The sequence below is a fragment of the Hypanus sabinus genome, chromosome 10 (genome assembly GCF_030144855.1).
Source record: "Hypanus sabinus isolate sHypSab1 chromosome 10, sHypSab1.hap1, whole genome shotgun sequence".
Taxonomy (NCBI): Eukaryota; Metazoa; Chordata; class Chondrichthyes; order Myliobatiformes; family Dasyatidae; genus Hypanus; species Hypanus sabinus.
Genome location: NC_082715.1, coordinates 57,666,027 through 57,681,814, shown reverse-complemented (window position 1 = coordinate 57,681,814; position 15,788 = coordinate 57,666,027). Strand labels below are relative to the sequence as shown.

Here is a 15,788-nt window from a genome sequence, read left to right as displayed (position 1 = left end):
TGGTCAGGAAGACATTAGAGTCATCCCAACTGTGAAACATGGTGGAAGGGGCATCATGGTTTGGGACTGTTTTGCTGCCTGAGGGCCTGGACAACTTGCAATCGTTGAGGGAACAATTAATCTAAAATTGTAGCAAAGCATTTCACAGGAGAATATCAAGGTAGCAGTCCATCAACTGAAACTTAACAGAAGCTGAATAATGCAAAAAGACAATGATCCAAAAGACAAGTGTAAATCAAGAACAGAACAGTTTACTAAGAAGGAAATTTGTGTTTCGGAATGGCCGAGTCAAAGTCCTGACTTTAATCCTATCGAAATGTTGTAGGAGGAACTGAAGCGAGTAGTTTGTGAAGGAAGCCCACCAACATCCCAAAGAAGAAGCAGTTTTGCAAGCAGAAATGGCCTAAAATTCCTCCAAGCTGATGTGCAGTTTCTGAAAGCAAAGGTTCACATATTTATCCAACAAATACATGTAATTTTGGATCCTTTTTCTCAATTAAAAAATGAACAAGCAATATGTTATTTGTGTGGTATTTAATTAATTGGGTTCTCTTTATCTAGTTTTAGGACTTGCATGAAGATCTGATCACATTTTAGGTCATATTTTTGCAGAAAGAGAAAATTCTACAGGGTTCACAAACTTTCTAGTGCCACTGTATGGTGAGAGAGGGAAATGAGAATGGGGAATGGTGAAGGGGTGGGGTGGGAAGGTTGTGAGGCATTACCAGAAGTTTGAGAAATCGATGTTTATGCCATCAGGTTGGAGGCTACTCAGACGGAATATAAGGTGTTGCTTCTCCAAGCTGAATGTGGCCTCATCTGAACAGTAGAGGAGGCCATGGACTGACAATAAGAATGGAAAGTGGAATTAAAATGGGTTGCCCTGGCAGATCTCACTTCTTCTGGCAGACAGGGTGTAGATGCTCAGTGAAGCGGTCCCCCATTGGGTCTCACTAATATACTGGAGGCCACACCAGGAGCTCCGGATATAGTGGATGACCCCAGCAGGTGAAACGTTGCCTCTCCTGGAAGGACTGGTTGGGGTCCTGAATGTTAGTAAGGGACGAAGTGTATGGGCATGTGTAGGACTTGTTCTGTTTGCAAGGATAAGTTGCAGATCCTTTGTCACAGGTGAGCTGCCATTAGCTTGGAGGATATCTAATACTCCATTGTTTTAGAAAGGGTCTAAGAATAAGTCTGGAAATTACAAGCCATTGAGCCGGACATCAGTAGTGGGTAAGTTATTGAAAGATATTCTAAGGGACCAGCTATAGATGCATCTTGATAGATAGGGACTGGTTAGGAAGTCATCATGGCTTTGTGTACGGTAGATCATGTTTAACCAATCATAGTTTTTTGATGAAAATTGATGAACCCAAGGTAGTGGATGTTGTCTATGCAGATTTTAGTAAGGCCTTTGACAGGGTCCCACCGTGGGAGCTTGGTCAAGAGGATTCAGTCGCTTGGTGTTCAGATGAGATAATACCTGGTGGACTCTGACTGAAAGCACGTGACCAGTGGTGTGCTGCTAGGATCGATGCTTTCTGTTGTTGTTTATTATCTATACTAATAATTGGGGTGTATGTGAGGGGCAGCACCTCTAGATGGGGGGCTTGTCACACTCCTTGTAGTGGCTCGTCATCTATTGGTCCCCACCATCACCCAGCTCTCACCTGTGGCTCTTCGTAGCTGTTTGCGTGCGAAAGTGGTCACACCCCGGGCAACGGCTTCGACAGGCCAGCTAAACCAGATGAGGGTAGCCAAATGGTCTGAAACCCTTGGTGAGATGGGAATTTGCTCATCCCAGCATGCGGAGACTGCTTCGGTGGACCAGGCGGAGAAAAGCCCGGGGGTTCAACAGCTGAGAAGGCGTTGCCGCAGCATATTATGGAGTGCGTAGGGCGCGGCAGAGCACTTAAGACGCGGCCATCCAATGCAGCCAAGGAAGTTGCCAGATGTAACAATTCTTCGTGCCACTGGATCCTGACTTAAGGCCAAGAGAGTGGGATCATCTCTGCAAGGTTTTTCCACTTTAATACCTTTCATGTACTGATTACATTGTGCAAAAGGTCGGCTGGAGACGCAGTGAGATCAGTGGCGGGCTCGAGTTCCTGAGTTCGATCCAGTGACAGGCCATCCCCGAGTGCGCTCTCCATCTGTGCCGGGTTATGTTGAGCTCACAACTCAGCCTCGTAAAAAACACTGCCACCCTACACAACGTAGTCATCCTTGGACTCCGAGAGACAACTATATAAAATAATTTAGAAGATAATATGATGAACTGCGTCATGAAATAAGAGCACAATGGATAGTAGAAGTCTATCAAATTTTGTAGCGTGGTCTGTTAAGTTGTTTAATTAAGACATTAGCAAGGCTGAATTTGGAGTACTGTGTACAGTTCCTACTGCGAAGATATCAATACACTTGAGAGTACAGAGAAAACTTACAGGGATGTTGCCAGGACTCGAGTACCTGCAGTATGGGGAACGGTTGAATACGTTAGGACTTAATTCTATGGAGTGCAGCAGAATGAAGGGAGATCTTATAGAAGTATAAGAAATTATGAGGGGTATAGGCAGGGTAAATACATGTAGGCTATTTCCCGAGATTGGAAGATACTAGAAGTGGAGGGGCAGGTATTGTTGAAGAAACAGGAAGTGTGCCAAAGGACTTAGAGATTAGGAGAATGGACAAAGGAGTCAGATGGAATGTAGTGCAAGGAAGAGTATGGTCTGTACTTTCAGCAAGAGGAATAAAAGGTGTAGAGTATTTTCTAAATGGGGAGGAATTTCAGAAACCAGATGTGCAAAAGGACTTGGGGAGTCCTCATGCAAGATTCCATAAAGGTTAAATTGCAGGTTTCAAGTCAGTGCTGAAGAAGGCAAATACAATGTTAGTGTTCATTTCAAGAGGTCAAGAATATAAAAATAAAGATGTATTGCTGAAGCTTTATAAGGCATTGGTCAGACCATATTTAGAGTACTGTGAGTTTTGGGCCCCCTTATAAGAAAGGACGTGCTGGCATTGTAGAGCACCCAGAGAAGACTCATGAGAATTATCTCATGAATGAAAGGGTTAATGCACTCGTAGTGTTGAACGGCTTTGGGTCTGTATTCATTGGAGTTTAGAAGAATGAAGGGGGATGTCATTGAAATCTATCAAATATTGAAAGGCCTAAATGGAGTGGACATGTAGAGGATATTTCCAATAGCAGGGGAGTCCATGAAACTCATTGCCATTGTTGGCTGTGGACGTTCTGTCAATCAGTTGATAGGTTCTTGATTAGTAAGTGCATCAAAGGTTACAAGAAGGCAGGAAAATGGGGTTGAGATGGACAATAAATCAGCCATAAAGGGTGTAAATTTGATAGACCAGATAGCTTTATTTTGCTCCTGTCTTAAAAGTAAATTTATTCAAGTACATTTGTCAGTGTATACAACCCTGAAATCAGTAAATACAAGAAACCCAATAGAATCCATGAAAGCCTGCACTCAACAGAATGGACAGACATGCAAACATGTACAAAAAATAAGCTGTGCGAGTACAAAGAGGGGGGAAAAAAAAGCAATAAATATCAAGAACGCGAGAAGGAATCCTTGAAGGTGTGTTGATAAATTGTATGAACTGTTCAGTGATGGGGCAAGAGGTCTGGTCCAAGAGTGATGGTTGATGGTCTTAGGCCAAGAGTGAATGGTGAAATTTTAAGAGGAACCTTCTTCATTGAGGGTGATGCGTGTGTGGAACGAACTGCCATCACAAGTGAAAGGGAAGTTTGGGTAGTGCACAGAGGTTGTAGGTTAATGGGTCTAGGCAGAAAAATAGGTCAGCCCTGACGAGACATGCCAAAGAACCTGCTTTTGTTCTATAGTGCTGACTCATTCAATTTTATAGTCAACACTACCACATTCTAAAACTGTATGGCATTTCATAACATGCATTAGGATACAGTGGAATCATTGGGGCCCACACAGTATTCTACCTGGTTGATGTCTCCAGCTGCGTATCATGTTTGCGTAGTTACTCTTAATACTTTTGTTCAAATTTCCTTAGTTTTGTTCAAACATTAAACTTGTTTTTAAATCAACTGAATCTACAATACTTGGACATATCAAGTTGGTACTGAAGAGTTGCTGCATTTTATTTGCTTTCTCAGGTGTACCCTGTCAAATGCGAATTAAAATGGATGGAAAGAGCCAATAGGGAATTGTAAAGCTGTTATAAACCTTAGTTAACAGCACAAAGTAATGCAAATACATTTCAGATACCCAACATAAATTTTAACTAGATGAAAAGTCAGTGCAAGCTCCACCTATATGCCACATGAAACCTAACATGTGCAGTGTCTTTCAATTTAAATTATTAAATGAAAAGAAATTAATCATATTTCTCACATTGTTACACCTTATTTTGGATGCAAGTTACAGGCCTATTAGTATCACAAATGATTGGGCAGTTTTCCACCACTTCTAGATGGCATAGGGAAAACTGCTGACTTTAAGGCATGTTTTTAAGCAGTTCTCATTTTAGAAGTAGCATTGAAACTAAACTGGGGGAGAACTTATGTACATTTAAAGAAAAAGAACCAAAGATCCTGAAAGCAACTCCAAGAAGCAATGTGTATAGGCCATAAAAGCTGAAATTACCTACCAGTATGGTTGTTTACAAGACGATTTAGAGTTCTGTAACAGTATGGGTACTGCTTATGTAATTGATTTCAGTCAAAGGCTAGAGAAGCCAGAATTCTTTCTACGCATTTCATTGAAATGACAGGGTACATTATGGAAAAAGCTTAATCTATTCGCATGCCTCTAATTTCTTCTATGAATATATTGTTAAGTGTAACTGTCAGGCTTTTAAAAATCAACCCTCAGACATGCAAATGAAGTTTCAAGTCTTTAGAACATTAGTTTCGATGGCCAAAATTGAAATTTAGAAACATAGAAAACCTACAGCACAATACAGGCCCTTCAGCCCACAAAGCCATGCTGAACATGTGCTTAACAGAGAAATTACCAAGGGTTACCACTAGGTTACCTAGGACTATCCACACGATCAATGGCTCTCATCATCTTGTGCATCTCTATCAGGCCACCTCTCATCCTCCGGTGCTCCAATGAAAAAAGGACAAGTTCAACCTATTCTCATGAGGCATGCTCCCCAATCCAGGCAACATGCTTGTAAGTATCTCCTGGGCATCCTTCCTATAGTGAAGCCACCAGAACTGAGCACAGTACAGTGCAGTTAAGTTAAATTTGTTAACAGTTAAGTTTGTTTTGCCATTACTCAGATCTTGCACAGCAATTGTGATCCATCAAGAATAGTTATAGTCACTCTTTGTATAGGCATATTTATTTTTAAATTTGCAGATGCAACTTCACACATTCAAAGACTAGTAGAAATATTGTCTGAATAGAAAGTGCTTCATTGATATGGTTAAGACCAGAATGACTATTTAGGTCATTTTATCTGCACTATCAACAGTTTGGGTCACTTAGATTTACCCAAGGGCAAATAGTTTTCTTAGCCAACACTAGAGGAAATTGAAAACCAGAGCTAAGAGTTAGGACAAAATAAGGAGCTACACAGATAATTTAAAATACATTATGGTCTCAAGAGTACTGGGTAAATACGGCAAAATAAATTTGCAAAGCCAAAGAGGACTAGTTGGTGAAACTAGAGAACTGTTCTGGGTGAGCACTGCTGCAGACATAATTCAAAGTCAGTCCAAAAAAGAAATACTCCTACAGCTACATCCAAGGGTTATCTTTTGTAATTTAAATTAATACAATTACAAAAATTACTAATCAGGTCTGTTCACCTACACCTTTGACTAATTTTACCCACAAGTGCGCTTATACAACGTCCATAAAACCAGTATATAATCAACTCACCACAAATATCTCAAATCCTAATAAATTCTTTTATTTAAAGTTCAAATAAAAATACAAAGTTATAAAAGTATAAACAAGATTCCATAGGAACACTTTAGAATGTGATCCCATCTCTTAGTCAACCATTTTGTTGCATACGCAAACAAATTAATATTTTAAAATTCAAACAAAACTTTTGCTTCAGTAACTGGCCCAAAAGCCAGTCATTTAATATTTTACCCCACCCTTCTTGTACAGTTGCCAATGGCCTGAGTAACCCTTATATCAATAGTTCAGACATTAATTCTTGCTGATGTAGAACAGGAACAAATCAGCTCTAAACCACTTTCCCAGGCACAGGATGCCATTCGAGTATTAGCAGCATGATCCTCAGCTTGATTGGGAAAACCATTCTCCTCAATCTGCTGCATTAACTGCCTATAAAAGAAAAGCAGATTAGACCAAAGTATATTCAACAATTCACTGAAAACAACAAAAGCAATTTCATATATGGAGGATGCACTTGGCTTGAGGGTTCTAACACTTGTCAGTATCTCTGAAGATCTATCCTGGACTCAACATTCTGATGCAATTACAATTAAAGCACACCTATATTTCCATTAGGAGTTTTAGATTAGGCATATCACCAAAGACTAGCAAATTTCTACAGATGTTCTGTTCAGATTATTCTAACTGGTTGCTTCATTGTCTGGAATGGAGGGCCCACTGCACAGGAGTAGAAAAATTATGGGCTCGATCATGGGCAGAGGTCTCTCCAAACGTACATGACACTTTCAAAAATCAGTGCTTCAAAAAGGTGGCATTCATCATTAAGGACCCATCATCTAGTACATGCCCTCTTCTGATTGCTACCAAAGAGGTGGTGCAGGAGCCTGAAGACATGCTTGATGTTTTAGGACAATGAACAAACAAACACATGAACACCACCTCACTATTTTTGGCTGATTTTACACTAAGATATTGAGACATGAACTTTTGTATTGCACTGTACTGCTGCAGCAAAACAAATTTCACACCATACCAATGATATTAAAACTGACTCTATAAATCAAATTTGACTTTCGCTCACAAGTTGACTTTTTTTGTTCAGGACTGCCATTTGAAGTAAGCAGTGAATTATAAGGGTGATTACAACAACAGATAATGAATATCAATCTATACAAATCTTCACACTTAAACTGATCGACTAAAGTTTCAAAACTCAAATACTGTACCAGGCTGGCCTTGACATAACATAGTAGACTTGGGGCCTTTGAAATCCATTGAATGTTGAAGCAGCAGCAACTGTGTAAGCTCCCATATTCTCATACACCATCCAGTCACCAACTTGCAACTCTGGCATACTACAACGTTCAACAATACGATCAAGACCATCACAAGTTGGACCCCAAATACTAGTGGAGTACAGCCTCTCATCAGATTTTTGTTTCTGGAATGGAAAAAAAGGCCATTTAGGAATGAAATTTAAATTTGGAAGATACCAGGCAAATGAAAAGTTACGGTGTGTATTTAAATTTTCCATAAGGATGTAAAACAAAAAAAATACACCAAATTACAGACAGCCAAGACGACCAAAATAGCACAGGTATAGTTCTAAATAATTGCTTCTAAATTAAACAATTTAAATGAAATTATATTTTTAAATGAATCCTACCAGAGATCAGTGTGCTGCTTTAAAAAGGAACAGATTGATTACTTAGAAGCTAGCTAGATAAAGTAAGTTATTTAGCCAGCTAGAATGAATGTGTTATGAAAGTGTGTCTGATGACTGAACTGAGGCAGTGGCAAGGCCAAGTGTATTTGATACAGTCTACATACAATTTTACAAAGCACTTGACAAAGTTGGAATGTTATATAAGCAACAATCTGTTGGAACAACTGGGGGTGAAGAGGAATTAATGTTTCAAGTCAAAGTCATCAGTGCCGAGTTCCTCCAGCAGATTGTTTGTTGCTCCAGATTCCAGCATCTAGATAATCTGTGTCTCCACAAAGTTTTGTAAGACTGATTAAAAAGCAAAACTGACAAAGGGAAATTTGGATCCTAACATTATTCATGAGATAAAGAATATTTGACTAAAGGCCAAATGCAAAGGAGTTCTTTGGCCCATCAGACCACGCTGTTGATACCATTTATATGCATCATATTTACAAATTCTATCTGCAGTCTTGCACAGCATGGCAATTCAAGTGTACACACAGATACCCTAATGTTGGGACTTGTTGCTGCCACCATCTTTCCTACCCAGACTGCAATAACCTTCTGGGTGTGGGGGGGGGGGGGGTAAATTTTAAAAAAATGTCCCCTCACATCCCCAGTATGGCTTCCAGGAGCCTAGTCAAAGGCCAATACTTCAGATGAAAATACAGGACTTAGAAAAGTAGTTTGCAAACAATCCCAAAAAAATGCCAGTATAATTAAAGGGTGGGAACAATCTGTTTCAAGTCATATCAAAGTAAAAGGCAAAAAAAAGGCAAACAAATTGAACTCCAAGGTGAAGTTGCATATTTGAATGGAAATACAAGGACCTGGCATTACACAATGTGGGATACTGAATAGTGCAGAAGTCTCAGGGGTAAGTATTTACAGGGACTATACAGTGAACAAGTGTATTTTTCTTCAAAATTACTCAATTGCTTCAAATATAGTTAGGTACAGCCAGAGCCTAGGTCATTACATTATCGGTATTTCCAGGAATCTCTCAACCTGCAGTATTTAAGAATGTTAGCCAAGTGAAATTAACACTGGCATTCTAGTTATTAAAGCAACAAAAAAGTGAAGATCTAAAATCAAGGTGAAAGGAATTATCTCCCGCACCCCCCCCCCCCCCCACAACTCCCAGGCCAAAACTAAGAAATATATTTAAATAAATTAATAAAGGAGTTACTTGAGTTATTAATTTGGGACAGAAAGAAAGCGTAGAAACAAACCGATGAAGAGTTTGGATATGGAAACTGCTAAAATTGTGTGAAATGAAAGAGAGCCAAATAACCTTGTGGTCCGTTCACTACAAGAAATACAATTTGTAAATGATACTGCAGTCATTTTTAAGACCATAAGGTATAGGAGCAGAATTAGGCCTTTTGGCACAGAGTCTACTCCGCCATATTTTCCTCTCAGCTCCAATCTCCTGCCTTCTCCCTATATTCCCTCATGCCCTGACCAATCAAGAATACAGAATTTTTAAGTGTCATGAGGACTTCTTTTTAATAAAGCGCAGAAGCAACAGGAAGTCTTAATTAAAGAAATTACAAGGCCTAAACAGAGTAAATTGGAAAGATATACATCTCTTAGAAGGAGTCAACAGACTAAATGATCTGTCATAAATTTACAAAAGATATACAATTCCAGTTAGCTGATATTTGAAATAAGCATTAGCAGCTTATTAAAAACTCACCCTAAGGAGAAGTGGCTTTACATGAGCATGATCATACAGTATGCAGTTGAATGATCCATAGACCCCATCATTTATGTAGTACATAATGGTTCTGTCATTTTCACCCTCATCTTCACCTTAAAGAAGATAAAGTACATGTTACTCACAAGTCAGTCAGTCTGTTATCTTGATATTTCTTAAATGTCAACCCAGCTTCAACAACCCTCTAAATCAGTGGTTTCCCATCTGGGGTCCATGGACCCCTCAGTTAATGGTAAAGGTCCATGGCATAAAAAATAGATTTGGAACCCCTGTTCTAAATGGATTGCAGGTGCCGGCTACTCTTCACATATCCCTCTGAACCTCTTTAACAACCACTCCCCCCCCGCCCCCATAGACAGCACTTCCTCTAGTTTCATCCATCTCTTATATCAGGAAAAGGTTTCTAGCAGTCCACCCTAAATATATTCATTAACCTTATATACCCCAATCCACTCCAGCAACTGTCCCTAATAAGCCCTAGTTGCTCTTTTGTCTTCAGATTGACACTTAATATCCTATATTGTCTCTGTCATCTCACTCTGACATCTCAAACAATGACGAGGTGGCCTACAGCGAAGTCATCTCTCTGACAATTGACAGCATCCTAACTGGCTGCATCATTGCCTGGTAATGGGTACTGAACTTCCCTCAATTGCAGGATTCTACAGAGAATGGCGCAGACAGCCCAGTGCATCTGTAGTTGTGAACTTCCCATGGTTCGGGACATTTACAAGAACAGGTTTAAAGGACATTTAAAGGGCTCATAGGATCATTGGGGATCCGAGTCACCCTAACCACAATCTATTCCAGCTGCCACCATCCAGGACAACGGTACTGCAGGACCAACAGGCTCCAGGACAGCTTCTTCCACCAGGCCATCAGACTGCTGAACTTGGGCTGATTTGAGTTTGCTCTATATTACATTGACTGTTCCATTTATTATAAATTACTATCATTGCACATTTAGAAAGTGATGTAACGCAAAGATTTTTACTCCTCATGTGTGTGAAGGATGTAAGAAATAAAAGTCAATTCAATCCTTTGTATCTCTTTGATTTCCAAATCTCTATCTTAAGCACCTCCCTAGACAGGCCTTCCTCATCATTTCTTTTCTTCCTTTTCATCCAACCTTCAACATCCACCAATCGAGGGTTCCTTACAGTTGTTACTCCTAGCTTTTATTCCCTAGAGCTTGTTGGCCTTAAACACTTCCGTAGTGGAAAGGATTCAGAAAAAAATTACAAGTGTGGATCTAACCTGCACGTACGTGTTCCCAATCTACTTTGCCAGGTCCTCTCAAAAGAGAGAAAATGAAACTGAATTGGCCTTTCTCATTCCAATACTCCCCCACTATTCTTTCAAATCAATATTCTATATTTCCATGTTAAGCATTAATTTTAATCTATATAAAATTATACATACATCACATTACAAAAAGCTCCAATTAAGCTTTAAATTCCTGTGATGCTTACTAACTTGTCTGCCTGCCAGACTTGAAAATTTTTTTATCAAGGCGCATGTACCTACCATCAGAGCTGTGCTGTTCTGTAGAGACCACCTTTTTGGCAATGATGTTTGCACAAAGTGTGTAGGCAGATGCTACATAAAAACGTCCAGGCTCAGCAATGATGCTTACTCCACAGTCAGTTGGGAAATACTTATCCAGTGCAGAATTGACAACAGCTCCAATCTAAAACAGAATTACATTATTTACCTCCTACTTTAAGCAAATTCACTTTGAAACCAAATTGATACATATCTCACCTCTTCAAATTTGAGCTTTGTGTCCTCTGAACCAGGAAATCCACCACCAATATCAAGCAAGTACATCTTGAAACCAAACTCTACCTAGAAAAATAATAACGAACTTAAATAGCAAGCATACAAACCAAATTACAATTTGTATCAAATGACATTGAACAAACACTCAATTCCAGTACAATGAAGACAGCATAAATTGGTGAAATTAAAATACCTACCCCTATATCAAAAACAAAGCGAGCATCCGCAATAGCCTGGGCATATGTTTGTGCGTCTGTACAGCCGCTTCCCACATGAAAGCTTTCACAGGGGAGAGAAAAAAAAAGTCCATGCAAGTCAGTACCTAACAAAGGCAATAGATTACAATAATGTGATAGGATGCATTTTTAATCCCAATGCAATAATGGAATGAAGTTACCTGGTTTATTACTTTAAAAGTTTAACTGCATACTCTAGGTGTAAAATGTCTTCAGATGCTAAACGTACACTGTACTAAATACACTTACTGTTATTTGGCCAGATTAAAGGTTTTTATTCACTGTTAAAACATTCCACATTCATAGGGCCACATACTTACAAGATATTAAAATTTGCAATTCTAGAAGTGCTGCATCCATGCAATGTAAATTTTACCAACCAGTACAATGCAAGATCCAATTTACCTTACTCCAATAACATCAATATTCAGTTCTTTGGCACGTTCAAGAAGCAGTCTACTCGTTTTAAGTGTCGCTCCAAACTTCACACTCAAGCGGCAGATAGCCTTGGAATCGTCAGTGGCAATGCGCAGAACTAGCCTAAGGAAAGAGGTGGTAGATAAATTTTTATGCCAGGACTTTGTCATTTTTTTTTATTAGCAATGACAATGTAACAGACTAAGGAAAATTCAATACTCAGCAAGGGCAATCAAAGAAAACCTAAAATTGAACAACTTGCTCAGAAAATATTCCAAGTATTAAAACTGTCAGCAAAAACAAAATACATTTAAGTTTTTCTGTAAAAAACCAAGCTAAGTTTAAAAATAAGCACTTTTTTCTTCAACAAAAATGTCTTATGCAGTGTTCCCAAAAAATTTAATTCACTCATTTGAAGTCAAGTGGTTTTCAGGCAATAAACTGAATTCTAACGCAAAGATCATCACATATAATATGTTCAACAATATTTGTCATTCCACATAATTCCACCAAGTTATATCTCCTCAATAATTCCTCCAAGATCAAATTTTGGACTTGGGATGAGTAGTACAGCAAATAGTAATAATTAGCATAAACAACAGTTATTGGAACATTTACAAGGTTTTGTATTTGCATTTTAAAAATACAACTTTTACACATCTCTCCTACCCAAGCCGATTTAACAGCAATTTCAGCTGTGCCTGCACAATATTCCATTTTTAAAGTAAACCTCATTAACGCTGTTTGTCCTTGTCATATTCACTTCAGTATTTCCAAAATTCATGAAAACAAGATTGTTAAAAATTATTTAAGCATTTAAATCCATCAATTTTCACCCATTTACCCAGAAATGTGAACCAAATAAGATTTATGAAGTATGTAATTAACCTACTTTGCACTTGGATGACATCTTGCTACTTTCATCAGTTCTACTTCACTGTCAAATGTCATCTTTTGTACTCCATGTGTGGCAGCATATTTGATCTGAGACAATTGCTTGCATGGATTTGCATAGATTATTTTCTCCACTGGAACACCAAGGCTCTGTATCAATTGAATTTCCATCTGTAAAGTACAGATCTTACTTTAATGAACTGAACATAATCAAGGCAGCAACTAAACTAGAATAACGTACATTAGTACTTGCATACCTTACTAGCACAATCAAATCCAGCACCTAAAGTGGCAAGAGTTTTAACTACAGCCTTATCATCATTGCATTTGACAGCATAAAATGGAGTCACACGAGGAAGAACTCTGTGCCATCGTAGGTGCTTCTTAACAATGTCACCCAAGTCCGCAACATAAAAAGCATCTTTGTCATCCTAGAAAGATTAAAGATACATGGTCACATTATTATACTAATCAAAAAACAAGGGAACATCAAATTGAGAGAAAAAAAATTGTTAGGATGTCAAACCACAAGAATAGTTCTGGCATTTACAAAGAACCCAAATAGGTAAAATATCATGAACTGGTGGTGACTGTAATACTTACAGACTGTGAAACTTCATTTATCTTGCTTTCCAAAATGTCTCTGGCACTGAATCCTTCTTCAAGGAAGGCAAAGTCAAATTCAGCATTACTGAAGTCATTCATTGTGAGATGTGCAGGATTTCACAATATGCAACAAACTAAAATCAAATCAGAAACGAGATAAATTAGGTAAATTAACAAAATTTAACATTCCATAAAATACAACCGCCACGCACTTATACTTACATGGACAAGTAAGAGATGGAATCTATTTAAAAGTACTACTCAGCTGTCTCGCCAAGGTGGCTTTCCAACCGAATTAAATCCTCGAAGATACAACGCAAGGTCTGGGCTCTCTGGGTAGCCGTGGAATACCTTTGTGCCTTGTTCGCTCTGAAACAAAATTATGTTAAGATGGTCACCAAGTAAATTCAAATCCAGGCGACGTTCACGTCCTTCTTTGTGCACTGCGTTAGTGCACTCCCATACACAAATTCAGAGCTGCACTTGTGTGCCACAATCACAAAAAGTCGCAACTGCAGCAACACGTACAACACTGCACCAGTGCATGCGGCAATATCGGCCAAAAAGCAATTTGTTCATCAGAACCGCACACCACCCTCCCCCCCAACCAGCCGCCAGAGCGGCTCTCTGTCCCCCGCCGCGCACAACCATCCGGGCCACCGCCTCACTGACACATCCGTGGACTCATGAAGCGAAGCCGCGACTCCACGTAGGCCACAGGGGCCCGAGAACACCCAGCACCACCACTTCCCGTCCGTCCAAGCAGCGCTGCTGAGGCCGCTTACTGCCTTTCTCAAACATAGAGCGCAAACGATACCTCAGGCCGGGATCGGCGGGCAGCTCCCCAACTCCCAGCGGCTACTTCATCAACTCTTCTCGAACAACTCGGAATTTTAAATAAGATATTCCCGGTCATTATTTTTGAAGCGCACTTTTTATCCTAAAAAGGCTTTTTTCCGCCCAGCTTGTTGTAACACGTGGCAGCTGACAGATTTACATTAAAAACACGGATAAACGGGAAAAAAACATTAAAAAGTGGGAAGAAATACCTTAAAAAACATTTACGAAGACTGTGTCCATCGAAGAAAATAATTTGAAAAAAAAAGGAAGTTTCCCTCCCTAACCGTGCCACACGTCACGAAGAGAGAGAATAAAGCCGGCTGTACCCGGCCGGCCCCTTTTATACGGAGACCGTTGCTAGGCGACAAGTCCAGCGCAAACCGGTCCTGATCGGTTTGCGCTTGTCGGCACTTAATGGAGCATGTGCGAGACTTACAGGCGAAAGATGACGTGTCACCGTGATTGACATTTCCCTGCAACAAAGATGGATCCGCAATGTCACCTGAAACCGGTTCTCCGGTTTCGTCACGAAAGTTACAATTACATATTGGGCCATTTAAGTCAGCTGTTGAAATGATAGCGGGCTCTGGGTGGTGACGAGAATGAACGAAAGGTTTCAGCAGTCATTGTATTCCAATATAGATACACACTACATGTATCTTGATCATAATTTGCATATAATTGCCGAAATCTCCATCGCAAATACCAATCGTCAGCCAATTTAAGAAACAGTTGAGAGTGGATAATACTGAAGAGCTCCAAAATTAGCTGTACCTGTGGCCTAGTTGTATCAGTACAGCAAAAATACACACCTACCCAACAAAGTGGTAAGTTGTCCTGTTCACAAAAATCAGGACAATTCCACTCTGGCTAATCATTGCCAAGTTAATATACGCTCAATCATCAGTGAAATCAGAATCAGTCTTTAATCACCAAGTACCTGTACACATACAAGGAATTTACTTCTGGCAGATGTTGTCTCTCTGCTCATAACAGATGATAAATATAAATGTCAGAAACTTTCACTGAGATAAATTATTCCAATTCTTATTGCTAGAATTCCTTAGGGTAGTGTCCTAGGCCTAACTACCTTCAGTTGTTTCATCAAAGATGATTGCAACAGTGGTTCACAACTCAGCAAATGGTCACAATGGCCTCAAGCAATAACTATCCCCAACAGAGAATAACATTATGACGTCCCACCCCTTGTTATTCAGTGGCATTGCTGTCACTGCAAACAAGAAAGGTGACATGGAGCAAACACGAGGTAATCTGCAGATGCTGGAAATTCAAACAACACACACAAAATGCTGGTGGAACACAGCAGGCCAGGCAGCATCTCTAAGGAGAAGCACTGTCGACGTTTCAGGCCAAGACCCTTCGTTCTTATAGATGCTGCCTGGCCTGCTGTGTTCCTCCAGCATTTTTTGAAGGTGACATGGAGTTGTTGTCCAAACAACATGAGATTTATTGAAACTGGTGTGCACACAGAGACTATGTCTCCAATTACCTGATTACTTAAACACAAATTATGTCACCTCTCGGCATACATGGTTATACAAAGACTTAGTTAGCTAAGTTTTGACTGTGATGTTTTTTCAGATTACATCACTGCACAGATGTAATTAACAGGAAAATTAGGTGTCCATTGCAGAATAAAGCACTTGCAGTGTCACTGCAAATCTAAATTTTGTCCACAACAATAG

At 39.6% G+C, this 15,788-nt stretch overlaps 1 protein-coding gene across 1 annotated transcript; it reads right to left on the bottom strand.

The window, feature by feature from the left end:
• Nucleotides 1-5,901: 5,901 nt before the first annotated feature.
• Nucleotides 5,902-14,448, bottom strand: odc1 (ornithine decarboxylase 1). Its single transcript, XM_059981889.1, has 12 exons — nucleotides 14,292-14,448; nucleotides 13,465-13,611; nucleotides 13,240-13,376; nucleotides 12,894-13,067; nucleotides 12,635-12,807; nucleotides 11,731-11,865; nucleotides 11,287-11,368; nucleotides 11,072-11,155; nucleotides 10,835-10,997; nucleotides 9,287-9,402; nucleotides 7,106-7,320; nucleotides 5,902-6,308 (listed from the first exon to the last, which is right to left on the bottom strand). Exons 3-12 carry the CDS (start codon nucleotides 13,339-13,341, stop codon nucleotides 6,164-6,166), a joined length of 1,389 nt encoding a protein of 462 aa, XP_059837872.1. The 5' UTR covers nucleotides 13,342-13,376; nucleotides 13,465-13,611; nucleotides 14,292-14,448; the 3' UTR covers nucleotides 5,902-6,163.
• Nucleotides 14,449-15,788: the final 1,340 nt, after the last annotated feature.